This window comes from Loxodonta africana, chromosome 12, assembly GCF_030014295.1.
Source record: "Loxodonta africana isolate mLoxAfr1 chromosome 12, mLoxAfr1.hap2, whole genome shotgun sequence".
NCBI lineage: Eukaryota > Metazoa > Chordata > Mammalia > Proboscidea > Elephantidae > Loxodonta > Loxodonta africana.
This window is the reverse complement of record NC_087353.1, coordinates 10330175-10344442: the sequence shown is the minus strand read 5'-3', so window position 1 is coordinate 10344442 and position 14268 is coordinate 10330175. Positions and strand designations below refer to the sequence as shown.

The following is a 14268-nucleotide window of genomic DNA, read 5'->3' as shown; positions in this document are numbered from 1 at the left end:
TTGCTAATGTTGATGGATATTTTGCAGTTTGTTTAGATTTTTTTAGTTGTGTCAGTGGTCCCTAGCCACAGAGCTAATTTTAATCTGTTTATTCAAATATATTCAGCTCAGTGAATGTATATGAAAATACTACAAATAAATATTTCTTGACCATCCTTTTTGACCTAGTACGTTAATTTTTAATTCTCTGTGAACACTACTAAACCTATTTGGACTCACTTTTAAAATGAAGAACAAACAAACAAAAAAAAGAACAGGTCTCCTATTTATACTCTGAGTTTTTATGTGTTTGCTTTATTATTATTATTATTATAATTTAAATGCTGCATGGGTTCCAAGGAGGGGCTTTTGATTTCTTGCAAAGCCTATCCAGGTAGCTGATAGCCAGCATTCATATCGCATGGCTTTTTCTTTGTTAATAGTTCATTTTTATTTTGGGTTACTTAAGAGCTTACTATTTACTTTGCAAACATTTTGAATGTTAAATAGTTTGGGATACTCTGTTTTAAATGATACTTTTTAAACCTTGACTACTGACCACGTACTCTCAAGGCATCCATGTTCCAACCCTTCTTCTTTCTCTTCTCCAAAACGTACCTGTGATTCCTGCTGGCAGTAGATAACACGGATCATAGAAGGTGGAAGTGAAGCAGTAGGTCACTAGTCAAGGGAGGACGTGCATCACTCTGAGAAAAAAAGACAGAAAGCAAGGAGAGAGCTATAAAGAGGGGATGGAAAGGTGACTCGTTTATCCAGCTATTTGGAATTGCCAATTTTGTTCTTCTCCAGATCCCTTAGAATCGATGGCATTGGTAGAATACATTAAGATAACCCTCTTTAGGAGACTGTGTAGCAGTATAATTTAAATTCTTAAGAACGCTCCTGAATTTATTATTTCAACCTGGTCTATTCAGTGTGTATGTGAGCATCAAACTGTATTTTTATTAGTTGAATATTCTGGTATTTCCTGAAACCCTGTTATTTCTGCTGTGGCCAGAAATCTTTGTAATTGTGAAATTAACTCTTGAGATACGGTCAAAAGGTCAAGTCTATGAAATAGAAAATTACTTAAAACTTATTATTAGCTCAGTTAGTGCCTGGTTCTTATGAGAACAAATTATGCCTCAGTGTGTTTATAAACATTTAGTCATGGATATTTGATTGAATTGTTTTATGTGCTCTTTAAAATAATTCCTTTACTCCGTTTTTTTTTTTTTTTTTTTTTAGTGCATGCACTGTGATATTAGTATTGATATTCTGTTTTGTTTTTAAGAAATAGGCACAGAAATCTACGTTCAGACTTATCTTCCATACCAAAACCCAAACCTGTTGCCACTGAGTCGATTCCGACTTACAGTGACCCTATAGGACAGAGTAGAGCTGCCCCATATGGTTTCCCAGGAGCGGCTGGTGGATTCAAACTGCCGACCTTTTGGTTAGCAGCCAGGTTCTTAACCACTGCATCACCAGGGCTCCTACCTTCTGTAGGATTAATAATAACTGATGCCTAGACAGTTACTATGTGCCAGGCAGTATTCTAAGAGCTTTAAATCTATTAATTTATTTAATCTTCACAACCATCCTGAAAGGTGCTGCTATTTATTTCCATTTTATAGAAGAAGAAGGGAAAAAAAAAAAAAAAAACTCAAAACAAAAAAGGCCAGAGGCACAAAAAAAGTTAAATGTCTTATTCAAGATCACACAGCTAGGAAATGGCAGCTCAAGGGTTCAAACCCATGCAGCCTGGCTGAGTAACTGCCAAACTCTGCCTCTGAGTGCTGCCACTGGGCTGCCCCTTGGTAGGGACATTTTGGCTGGTTTATATTCAGGCTTGTAATTCTTTGCGGGGAAGCCTTAGCAAGTTTGCAAACGGGGAGAAATGAGAACCATTTAGATGGATTGCAACAATTAAAGATAGCAGAGCAGGCCCTTTTAAGCTTGGTCCCCACTGAGCATTACTCTAATTAAGGCACATTTGGACCTACTGTCTTCCTGAAAATGAAGTATGCAGCATTATAAGCAGTGAGACAAAAAAAAGTGTGTTTAGCAGAATAGGTAGGTGAAAATTCATTCACTGAGTACCAGAAAAGAAGTTTCTGCCTAAAGTCAAAATTAGGAAAAGCGCAGATTTTGATTTGTGCATCTACCTAGATCGAAATCGAAGCCAGCCTGATTATAGGAGATGCCAGTGGCACATACCTATGTGTCTAAGTATAGAATTTATCTTCTTTTAAATCAAAATTCTTGTGGTTCACTGGAGCTTAACTGCTATCCAAAAAACAAAACAAACTCATTGCTATCGAGTCAGTTCGTACTCACAGAGACCCTATAGGACAGAGTAGAACTGTCCCCATGGGGTTTCCAAGGCTGTAATCTTTAAATAGGTAGACTGCCACGTCTTTCTTCCTTGGAGCGACTGGTAGGTTGGAACCGCCTACCTCTCAGTTAGCAGCCAAGTGCTTAACCCCTGTACCACCAGGGCTACTTACTGCTGTAGAACTGTATATCGAAAGAAGAAGAATAATTTCTGACACATGAAAATAATATAAAATTCTAATTTCAGTGCCATAATAAAGCTTTATTGGAACACAACCACGCTTACTCGTTGACATGTTGCCTGTGGCGACTCTTGAGTTACAATGGCAGGGCAGTTGTGACAGAGACCATAAGGGCCATGGAAGTTAAAATATGTGCATTCCAGCAATTGAGAGAAACAGTTTGCAACACTTGGCCTAATCTATCAAGGATGAAGACATACCAAAGTATTACAATTCAAAAGTATCATCATCCCAGAAAGAACTATAAAACCATGTATACTAACGATGACTTGATTTCAGCACAGTTTTCCTTATAATAGTTCTCTAGCAGCAAGTCCTATATACGGTTTAGTCCTACTATACGGTTGGCAAACTCTTTCTCTAAATTGCCAGAAAGTACCTCTCTTAATCAAGGGGCAGACGAACCAGTAAGCAGGGTACACCACATGGCTTACAGGAAGCAAGGTATGCACAGGATTGACTGTGTTTACTTACTAATCCGTGGTGCTCAGTTTCACACAAGTAAGCCAGTGCTTACCTTGCCTATTGGGTAATCCATTCCCGCAGACCTTATGGTCTCTGTTGCAACCGCCCAGCCACCGTAGTCAACATGTAAGTGAGTAAATGGGGCTGTGTTCCAGCAAAGCTTTATTATGCACCGAGATTTGAATTTTTTATTATTCTCGTGTGTCACAAAGTATTCTTCTTTTGATATTTTTTAACCATTAAAAAATATGAAAACCATTCTTAGTTTATAGGCTATAAAAAAGTGGGTGGTAGGCCAGTTTATGTGATTCCTCTGGTATGCCATTATTGCTTCAGTTTGATGAGACTAGAATTCTTGGTCGGTGAGTAATTCAATACATCATTTAGTCTCTGTATTGTTTACTCCTTAAATCATTTCTGGATATTTGAAAACTGTATTAATATCAGTTGTAAAATCTTACATTTAATGGATTTTTTTTTTCCTCTGAAGATGAGCATTTTACACGTTAGTGGGGAAAAGGTCCTGTTTTATTCAGGCTGTGAAGAGAATGTGTTTTCAACAATTCATAAGTCATAGGTCAAGAACCTATAGATTATGTGATGGAAGGGTTTGCTTGACTTCAGTTTGGACCATTCACTATTGATCCATTCGAGATTTCCTTTTAGAAAGGAAGGGAAATGTCTGAGAGGAACCGTACTTAACTGTGTAAACGTTTTGTTTGTATTCTAATATGACCATTAATTTGAAAACTGTCTCCACGTGTCAACTGAATTCTCCTTTTCCACCTTAAGTTATTACCTCTTGTTTGTGTACTAATACTCCCCAATGTTTCTTGTTTCAGCTATTTGTACAAGAATGAAATCCAGTCAATTGACAGGCAAGCATTTAAGGGACTTGCCTCTCTAGAGCAACTGTAAGTGCCTTTTCTCTTCTGTGCTTTAGCTTCTTTGATGCCACCTGCCTTTTTGCCTCTCTTAGGGAACAAATGAACTCTGCATGATGCATGACTATACTAAATGGGATGCAGGTAGCTAGACCCAATAGTATGTGCATGAAAATGAACAAGCAGTAAATTCACTTGTTATTTATCCATCTATCCATCCATCCAACCATCCAACCATCCATTCATTCATTTAGTAGATATTTATTGGGTTTCTACTATACACCAGATCCTGTGCCATGCATTAATGAACAAAGAAGAATAAGCCAGATTCCTTGTCTTGATGGTGTTTATAATTTAATGGGAGAGAGACATGCAAGCAAAGGTTGTTAGTGGTAGAAATTTCAAGGGCAAAGGAGAATGAGGATGTTTTTATTGTACACTGTTTCGTTTTTGTAACTGAGCATAGTGCCATTTACTTTTTCTCAATCATGATGCCATTATTTTGGACAAAACAAATTTTATCAGAGTTTATCCATTTATAGTTAGCATACGTTAAACGTAATTAAGTTTGCAACAAAATTGAGTTCGTTCTTTTAGCCTCATGACATCATACTTCGTTGTGAAGTCAGCACGTTGATTTTTTTGAAAGTTTTTTTTTGGTTTGTTACCTTGGCCAGCCATCTTTTAAATTAGCTGACCTGATTCCTGAGAGTTTCCAGTTATCATGCACTTTTACTGAAGTGGATGGAAAACAGCTGACGTTTGGTGTAATGCAGGATGACTTTCTTCTGCTACAACAGTTTATTTGTTTTCATGATTCATTGGCTGGCTGGGCCCAGAAAGATTTTCAAAGAATTTAAGGCAGATTTGGGGAGAGAACCCACACTGAAGCCTTGTGTGTTAGAAGCACACATGGTGCTCATGTATTAAAATAAGTGTTTATCCAAGTAAGAACTGCTTTCCTGTGCTTGTTGCACAAGTCATAAAATGTATTTGAGAAGTTGTATAGAAGAAGTAGGAGCCCTGGTGGCCTAGTGGTTAAAGCACTAGGCTGCGAACCAAAAGGTTGATGGTTCGAACCCACCAGCTGCTCCACGGAAGAAAGATTGGCAGTTTGCTTCCGTGAAGATTACAGCACTGGAAACCCTGTGAGGCAGTTCTACTCTGTCCTACTGTAGGGTCGCTCTGAGTCAGAATCAACTAGATGGCGATGGGTTTTTGGTTTATATAAAGAGTAATATAGTTTCTGCTTCGGAAAGAATGAAACAAAAAAGTTTAAGTTATAGCAAAAACTATGGAACTACCTAAAGACACGTAGACGCAGGGAGAGCTTACAAAGGGACACTTGTGTTTAGCAAGCTTTTAATACAGTGGGAAGCAGTACGATGATCACAGCAGACGGTGATAAAATCACAGCTAAGATTCCCATGAGCTAGAGGACCAGCGTTAGGTGACACTAATTCAGCTTTAAGCACCGCCCCTACAGCACCGGGGTGTCTGGCTTCGGAAACCCTGGTGGAGGAGTGCCCAAGTGCTACTGCTGCTGACCAACAGAAGGCCAGCAGTTTGAATCTACCAGGTGCTCCTGGAGACTCACGGGGGCAGTTCTGTTCTGTACGGTCACTATGAGTCGGGATCGACTCGACAGCAGTGGGTTATGGGATTCTACCTTTGGGAGGAGGTAAGTTGAGCATTATTTTTAAGGGAGAAACGGGCAGTGTCTGGGAAGGAAATAGAAGGAGTAGCATATATGAAGACTTTTAGACAATAAACATTTTGGTGATTATAGGGAGAGCGTTTTGAGTCAGTTTGGCTGCCTTCAAGATTAGATGAGTTAGGGGTCTCAGCCACTGAGGCTTTTGTTTCATTTGATAAACATCGTTGAGTATCTGAGGGAAATAGACAATTAGAACGGAGTGTCCACCTTCAGGGAGTGCCCTGTCTGGGGAGGAGATAAGCATGTCCTCAAAGACCTCGGCTGAGATGTGATCACTGACCTGTGTTTGGAGTGCTGAGTACAGGGGGAGGGAGCGGTTAGCTCTGGATCTCGGCTAACTGCATCCAGTGGAGCTCCTTCTTCAGATCCGAGCTCCTTCTTCAGATCCAAGCTGCTGATGAATACACGCTTTCTAGGCAGCCAGGGGTGAGACTGATAAGCACAGAGCCTCTCTGAAGCAGTTTAGACTTGTGTCCTGATAAGCCAGGCTAATGGGAAGATGTCTGAGTCACGAAGGAAAAGGCAAAGAAGCAGAGCCCCCATGCAAAGGCTGCGAGGGGCTGTGAGGGCCCCTGGGGGGGTCCAGCTCCCTGGTGTCTACGTGAGCAGCCTTTTGGACTGGGGAGCTCCTTGTGGGGCCATTGTCCCGTATCAGAAAACGTGCTTTGCCAGAGTTAGGAAACATGGATTTGAGTTCAGCAATGATTTAAATGTATTTGGGAAGAGAGAAGTCACTCTTAGGCCTTTAGTCCTTAGTTTCCTCAAGTGTCCAGTGGGAGGGTTGGGTGAGATGACACCCAGGCTCTTTGGAGCTCCGGCAGCCCTGTTATTGTTAGTTGCTGTCCGTTCAGCTCCTACCCATGCCGACCTTGTGTGCATCAGAGTGAAACCTTGCCTGGGTCCTGTGTCCTCCTCACAGTCTCATGTTCCAGACTGTTGTGCCTATTTGGGCAATCCATTTCATGCAGGGTCTCCCTGGACCTTGTCCCTTTACTTCACCAAACATGATGTCTTCCTTCAGCAATTGTTCCTTTTTGATGACAAGTCCAAAATAAGCCAGTCAAACAATGTTCTGTTGTGATCCCTAAGGTCTTTACTAATTTTTGGAACTAGGTGACCAGGCCTTTTTTCCTAGTCTCTCTTAATCTGGAAGCTCTTAGGAGAAGCTCCCAGCACCCCTCGGACTCTGTATATCCCTGACAGTAATTTTTCTTGAGTGCCTTTTAGGGTGGAATGCTTAAGTCACACCTACTCAGCCTTTTTCCTGGCCCAGCCTTTACCAAGGGTTCCAGGCGAATGCATTTTTTAAAAAAGTGACTATAAAATGGAGACTTTTGCATTTTTCCCCTTCTTTTCTTGGTTAACCCCTACTTATTCTTCAAGGCTTAACGCAGGTCTCCACACATGCCCAGGCTAGACTAAAAGTATCTCCTCCATGCATCATACGTTGTGTTAATATTATCTGTTTTGTGTGTCTGCCTCCTTGACCGGTCTCAGCTGCATGCAGTGAGGGACCATGATTTATTTATTAGAACATTACCTAACATGTAGAAGATGCTCCATAAATGTTATTAAAAAAAATTTTTTTTTTGATTCCTTCTCCATCTTTGCTACAGATACTAACATGTGACAGTCACTGATTTTTGACTTCCTTTCCTTTTCCTGCTCCAGTTCCTCCTGCCTTTTCTCACATTTCCCCCACAAGGGAGGTGTAACAAGCACAGAAATATCCACCTGAGAAAGCAAGAGAAAAAGTAGGAAAGGGCAGTTCCAAAATGGGAGGAAAGTCTGATAGGGTGCCCAGAGTCCTTTGGCCACATTGGGTATGGTTGCAGATGTTCTCAGAAACTTGAGAAATGACTGCGTGGTGGTTCTGACTGGTGATCTGTCCAGGGAAAGAGCCACAGAAGAAGCAGGACAGAGAACATAGGCTGTCGAAGGTGGCTGATAGGGAGGTTAAAGTAATTTCAAAAAGCTAATAAAATCTCTAATCGGTAATGTCTGGGTTTTTTTTTTTTTTTTTAACTGTACTTTTGATGAAGGTTTACAGAACAAACTAGTTTCTCATTAAACAGTATACGTATTGTTTTATGACATTGGTTAACAACTCCGTGACATGTCAGTACTCTCCCTTCTCAAGTTTGAGTTCCCTATTACCAGCTTTCCTGTCCCCTCCTGCCTTCTAGTCCTTACCTCAGGGCTCGGGTGCCCCTTTGGTCTCATTTTGTTTTATGGGCCTGTCCAACCTTTGGCTGAAGGGTGGACCTCAGGAATGACTTCATTACTGAGCTGAAAAGGTGTCTGGGGGCCATATTCTGAGGGTTTCTCCAGTCTCTGCCAGGCCAGTAATTCTGGATTTTCTTGAGTTAGAATTTTGTTCTACATTTTTCGCCAGCTCTGTCTTGGACCCTCTATTGTGATCGCTGTCAGAGCAGTCAGCGGCAGTATCCTGGTACCATTGTCTGGGATGACTTTTGACAAAGCTTTCTTTTATTTGGACTTACGATAAAGACCTGTAACTCCTGATATTTCAATCCTGTTACTCTGATTGGTCCCCAGAATCTTTAGAAGTAGAATACATGTGTGCTGATTGGCAGTGAACGTATGAGCGGGTAGCTGTCTTGCTGCTGTATGTGGAGAGGAGGTTTACGCTGCAGAAGTGCTAACCTGGTCATCTACAAACCCCAGTTAGTAGGATGATTGTGTCATATGTTTTAAGGACAAAAAAAAAAAGCACCGATTTTCAAAGTGACAAACCAGTGTTCAGGATAGCAATATTCAGGAAAACTGGAAGAAATCTGTTATACCAAAAAAAGAATACATTTTGGAATGTAAGGAGGCATCTTGAATGGGAAGAATGATAAACTCTGGATATTTTATAAAATTAAAGAACATACGAGGAAATGCTATGACTTAATCCCATGTCATTTTCTTGTATTGCTCCTGTAATTGTTTAGTTAGCTGACAATATACTTATTCTTAGTGGTAAATTAAAGTATGTGTTGATTTCCCCTCCCAAATTAGTATATAAGTTAGAATATTTAATGGTGATATTTATATATTTCTATATGTGTTATAATTAAGATTATGTTGGTTTTCTTTAACGATAGGGCCATATATTTTGAAAGGAAACAAAATAGGCCTGGAGGAGCATCCTGCTAGAGTCGGCGTGTCTAGATCTATAGTTTACATTTTATGACCATCTATACCCAACTTTCAGTTTTATTTAATCTTCCTATTTTAGTATTTCATTTGTCTTCCATACACTATAGGAAATCTAGAGGGTTACCTGTTGATTTCTGAATTTGAGATTACTTAGAAAAAAACAAAAAAAATTTTAGCGGAAAATTTGCATTTAAAAAAAATTAAAATAGTTTTAAATGATGTTTCTTTTCCCTTTTAAAAAAAACTTCTCTAGATACCTGCACTTTAATCAGATAGAAACTTTGGACCCAGAATCATTTCAGCATCTACCAAAGCTTGAAAGGCTGTAAGTTGCTTTTTGTTCTTTCACCTGATGTTTTTACTTGAAGATCTTCGGTGTCTGGGTTTTGCTCATTGGCTTTACAGAATTGAGGACATTATCTGTTCAAATACCTGAAAACTGTTCTGGTGCAAAACCTGTGTTCCTAGAATAATTAACAGTGCAGCAGCTGGGCTTATAATTTGTTTCTATTTGGAAATGATGATAAAAGGGCGGGGAGGGCGGGATCCAGGAGTGATTACCATTGTTGTCAGATTCTTTTGTGTTAAATAAATGTAATCACTGAAATATGGACAAAAGCTGGTATATTAGACTGTTTATTCTCTTTTCTACAAGGCTGAGAAATACTTCAAAAAATTGGTTTGTTATATTATTTCTTTCAACAGATTTTTACATAACAACCGAATTACACATTTAGCTCCAGGGACTTTTAATCACTTGGAATCCATGAAAAGATTGTAAGTATAATATCTTTTGTGTGACTTTTTCAGCAAAGCCTGATTTCTCCCTCTCCTCCATTTGCCTGATCCCTTGTATTGGGGTTCTTGAAGCGCGTATAACCATCAGAATTTGCATCAGGAAAGAGTGCCAACATACAGAGGGTGAATTAAACCAGTTAGAATGTAAAACAGAATTCAGATGTGACTCAGTGAATGTGGTAGTAAATTAGTCTTTCCATTGAGACTGTGAGGTCAGTAGCCAAAATTAGGAGAGAAGACTTTTTTTTTTTAAACCATCTTTGAGTTCTTTAAGTTAACTTTTCATACAGTGGTGTATAATTTACTGGTGGAGGTAAAATCAGTCTAGAAGGAATCTCTGTACTGTATTCCATTCTTTTTATTTGAGATGTACATAAAATTAACCTATATCGAACGGACTGAAGTCTACCTGGTTTTTAAAGGTCTCATATATATGTGATACTGAGTAATCTCTTACACCAGACTTAGGCTGTTTTAGTACTGATAAGGTTATTTGACATGCTTCTTGGGTTTTCCTTCTGACCTTGAATGTCGTTATTCTCAATTCAATCTTTCTGAGTGCCCGTTGTTGCTGGGTGCTGCCCAGCTGATTCCGGCTTACAGCGACCCAGTGTGTCGGAGTAGGACTGCTCCACAGGGTTTCCTAGGCTGTAATCTTGACGGAAGGAGAGCACCGGGTCCTTCTCCCGTGGAGCCTCTGGTTGGGTTTGAACCACCAACCCTTCTGTTAGCAGCTGAGTGCTTAACCATTGTGCCACCAGGGTGCCTTTATTGAGCGCCTACTTTGTAGAAATTCAGGAAACAAACAGAAAAGTAGAAGAAACAAACCTGGATCCAGTAGTGATTTTGTTTGTTCTTTTATCTTTTCAGTGAAATAAGACAAAAACCTTCAAAACTATTTAAAATTTTTTTCTTTAAGATAAAGAAATCACCAGCCAAAATAAAAACTCTATTCTAGGTGAGAAGACATGATACATCTTTCATATTTAATAAAGGAGAGTAGCAAAGAAATTGCCAGGTAAATACTCCAGAAAAGACCCAAGTAGGGCTCAGGGCAGGCAAAAAACCAAAACCTGTTGCAGTTGAGTCAGTTCTGACTCATGGTGACCCCATAAGTTACAAACTAGAACTCCTCGGTAGGGTTTTCTTGGCTGTAATCTTAAGGGAAGTGGGTTGCCAGGCCTTTCTTCCCTGGTGTCGCTGGCTAGGTTTGAACTTCCACCCTTACAATTAGTATTTAGCGCAAACAGTTTTCGCCACTCAGGGCAGGCAGGAAGGGTTAATTAAAGACTTGAATATACTGGCAACCATTTTTCCTCGTTTTCAGCCTCCTAGATGTCTGACAAATTCTCTCCTGTATACTAATGCAAATCCTTTGACGTTAATACTCTCCTTTCTCTCCTCTATTTGCTCTTTTTACATTGCTCAACTTACTTGTAAGATTTTGCCAGTGCTAAGTAGAGAAAAGTAAGCCCTGGTCACGCAGTGGTTAAAGGACTCGACTACTAACCGAAAGGTCTTTGGTTGGAACGCACCAGCGGCTCCGCGGGAAAAAGATGTGGCAGTTTGCTTCTGTAAAGATTTACAGCCTTGGAAACCCTATGGGGCAGTGCTGCTCCATCCTGCGGGGTCGCTATGAATTGATATCGACTTGACGGTAGTGGATAGAAGTAGAGGTAACGAGAACTTGGAAGTCCCTGGACAGTGCAGAAACTTAAGTGCTGGGCTACTAACTGAAAAGTTGGCAGTTATAACCTACCCAGAGACGCCTTGGAAGAAGTGTCTGGTGAGCTGCTACTGAAAGGTGACAGCCGTGAAAACCCTACAGAATGCAGTCTACTCCGCGCATATATCTGGAATCAAATCCAAGGCAACTGGTCGTGGAGGTGGTAGTGTGAACTTAATGACCGGAAATAGCTGAAGTTCAAATCCTGGCTCTGCCTACCTTAATGCTGTGACCTGGGGTCAGTTACTTAACGTCTCTGGGTCTCATTTCCTAAATCCATAAGATGGAAACAAAGAGAGTGCCCACTTCGTAGGGGTTTTGATAATGAGTTAGTTCCTGTGACTCTCAGGTGACCGTACTTGCCATATAACAAGGGTCCGGAACAGTTAGCTTCATGACCGCTAGCTATTCTAGTTCCATCTCCTTTTCCTACTACTGCTTCTAAGATTTGTTCTTCACTGAAGAAACAGCAGTCTTCCCTAATGGTGGTGGAGAGAACAGAACGGTCGGTGCTTCCCTTACGGGGACATACTGTGTCAGGCCTCAGCATGGCACTTCATCAGAAACTTGCCAGGGTGATTCTGACTGTGGTTACTGTCCTACGGCCTGGCGGTAGAAGCAAACCGCAGGCGTAAGATGCAACTCCGATGCAGTATTCTACCTTGTGTGCTCTTTAAGGATTCACTGAGCTAATATGTAGTAATGTGGCTCCTAATTTTACTATGTTATCGATTTCATGAATGGCTTCTGCCCTATATCTCATTCATGAAACTTTTTGTAACCTATTCGGTCCCCATTTGTTCCTTAGTTTTGAAGTTAAAACGTGTAATATTTGAACACGTATTAATTTAAACTGCCTTATTCCATTTTTTATTAGTTATTCAGGGATCCTCCCACCTCCCCCTTTGTGTTCTTTTTACTGAGGTGTAGGTGTCTATGCTTCATTTCCCCAATTAGTCCAAGGTTTCTGAGGGCTGGGCTGTGTCTCATATTTCGTTGTGTAAAACAAAGCCGGTAGTTTCCATGGGATATTTGCTGATTCGGGTTCACTTGTGACTTTTGGACCATGAGGGCTTTGTCTGTCTAAATGGATTAACATCTACTGTATTTTTACACAAATAAAGCGTTCGTTTGCTGGATAGCACCCTCCCCACCGTGAGGCACCCTCACAAGCGCAGCCATGCCAACCCTTTTCCACATGTTGCTGTAAAAAAAAAAAAAAAATTAGCATAGCGCTTTTATGAAAATACCTCACAGAGAAGGGAGGATGCTGAAAATACCTCACGGAGGAAGGAAGATGAGGCCGGCAAAAAATAGCAGGAGGTGTGTTACTTGCGTAAAAAATACAGTACTTATTTCCATTCCTCACTGGCTGCTGCTTCCTTTTCAAAGGCGACTGGACTCAAATGCACTTCACTGTGACTGTGAAATTCTGTGGCTGGCAGATTTGCTGAAGACCTACGCCCAGTCTGGTAATGCTCAAGCAGCAGCTACCTGTGAATATCCTAGAAGAATCCAGGGAAGATCAGTGGCAACAATCACTCCAGAAGAACTTAATTGTGGTGAGTAAGCCCTTGGTGCCTTCCCACACTGAAGTGCCAGATGGAGATCAACTCTACCAGGCATCTGGGTTGACTCTCCTTTTGGGTTTTAGCATTCCTGAGATGATTTTCACATGTAGAGTTATCTCTTCAGCCATCATTTGCTGTGTTCTTATAAAAATAAAATCTTGGTGGGGGCCTGCACAAGGACATCCTCTGAGAAGCCCTGCTTTCTAGTACCTGTTGTTGTTGTTAGTCGCTGTTGAGTGGGCACTGACTCATGGTGACCTCATATGTAACAGAACGAAACATTGCCTCGTGCTGTGCCACCTTCATGAACACTGGTCTGTTTGTGTCCATTGATGTGGCCGCTGTGTGTTTTGAATGCCTTCCCGCCTTGGGCGCTCATCTTTCACTACTTTGTTGGACAGTATTCTGTTGCGATCCATCGGGTTTTTCAGTGACTGATTTTCAGAAGCAGATCACCTGGCCTTTCTTCTTAGTCTCTCTTGGTCTGAAAACTCTGCTGAAACCTGTCCACCGTGGATGACCCTACTGGTATTTGAAATACTGGTGGCATGACTTCCAGCATCGTAGCAACACACAAGCCACCACAGTATGGAAAATTGACAGATAGGTCGTAAATTTAATGGTTATGTTGGCTAAAACTTAACTTTTCTAAGCTTCATTTTCTCAGTCTGTAAATGGGGACAATAATACCTAACTTGCCATGGGTTATAGGCTTGCATGGGAAGTGCCTTGTAAGACTTAATGAATGGTAGCCACTAGAATTAATTATGATCATACCAGTGTGATTCGATCAGGTTGGTACTGTATGTATAATGGCATATAAAGGGGGACATTTGATTTCTCCTTTACAGACTGATACCACAAAGAGCACTGGGGGTCCCAGACAGCTTTCTGGACTGATCAGGTCATATTCTTATAGCATCCATAAGAAACTATTTAACTATTTGGTAGTCAACTTGAGGTTTTATTTTAAGATTCCACTACAGATTGCCACTGCCTCTCCCTCATTCCTCTCTCCCACCAAATATGTGTGTTTAAAAGCTGTAGCTGCCTGACTGGTAATAGAAGTCAGGTTAGTGGATGCTTCCATGGGTAGGGTCTAACCACAAAACAAACCAAACCAGTTGCTGTCAAGTGGATTCCAACTCATAGTGACCCTACAGGACAGAGTAGAACTGCCCCACAGGATTTCCAAGGGAGTGCCTGGCGGATTCAAACTGTTGACCTTTTGGTTAGCAGCCATAGCTCTTAACCACTGCGCCGCCAGGGTTTCCAAGGTAGGTATTGGCTGGGAATGGGCACGAGGGAGCCTTATTGGGAGCTGAAATTGTTCTGTGTCTTGATCTGAGTGGTGATTACATGGGAATGTAGTTATGTGAAGCCT

General features: G+C 40.9%; 1 protein-coding gene across 2 annotated transcripts in view; it reads left to right on the top strand.

The window, feature by feature from the left end:
- PXDN (peroxidasin) overlaps positions 1 to 14268 on the top strand; it is a 144182-nt gene that overhangs the window by 72840 nt on the left and 57074 nt on the right. Inside the window, exons 4-7 of one of the 2 annotated variants that reach the window (XM_003411793.3) lie at positions 3866 to 3937; positions 9043 to 9114; positions 9495 to 9566; positions 12706 to 12875. In XM_003411793.3, the coding sequence (XP_003411841.3) occupies positions 3866 to 3937; positions 9043 to 9114; positions 9495 to 9566; positions 12706 to 12875 (386 nt within the window). The remainder of the gene's footprint in view (positions 1 to 3865; positions 3938 to 9042; positions 9115 to 9494; positions 9567 to 12705; positions 12876 to 14268) is intronic. The other variant, XM_010591886.2, reaches the window with a different exon arrangement.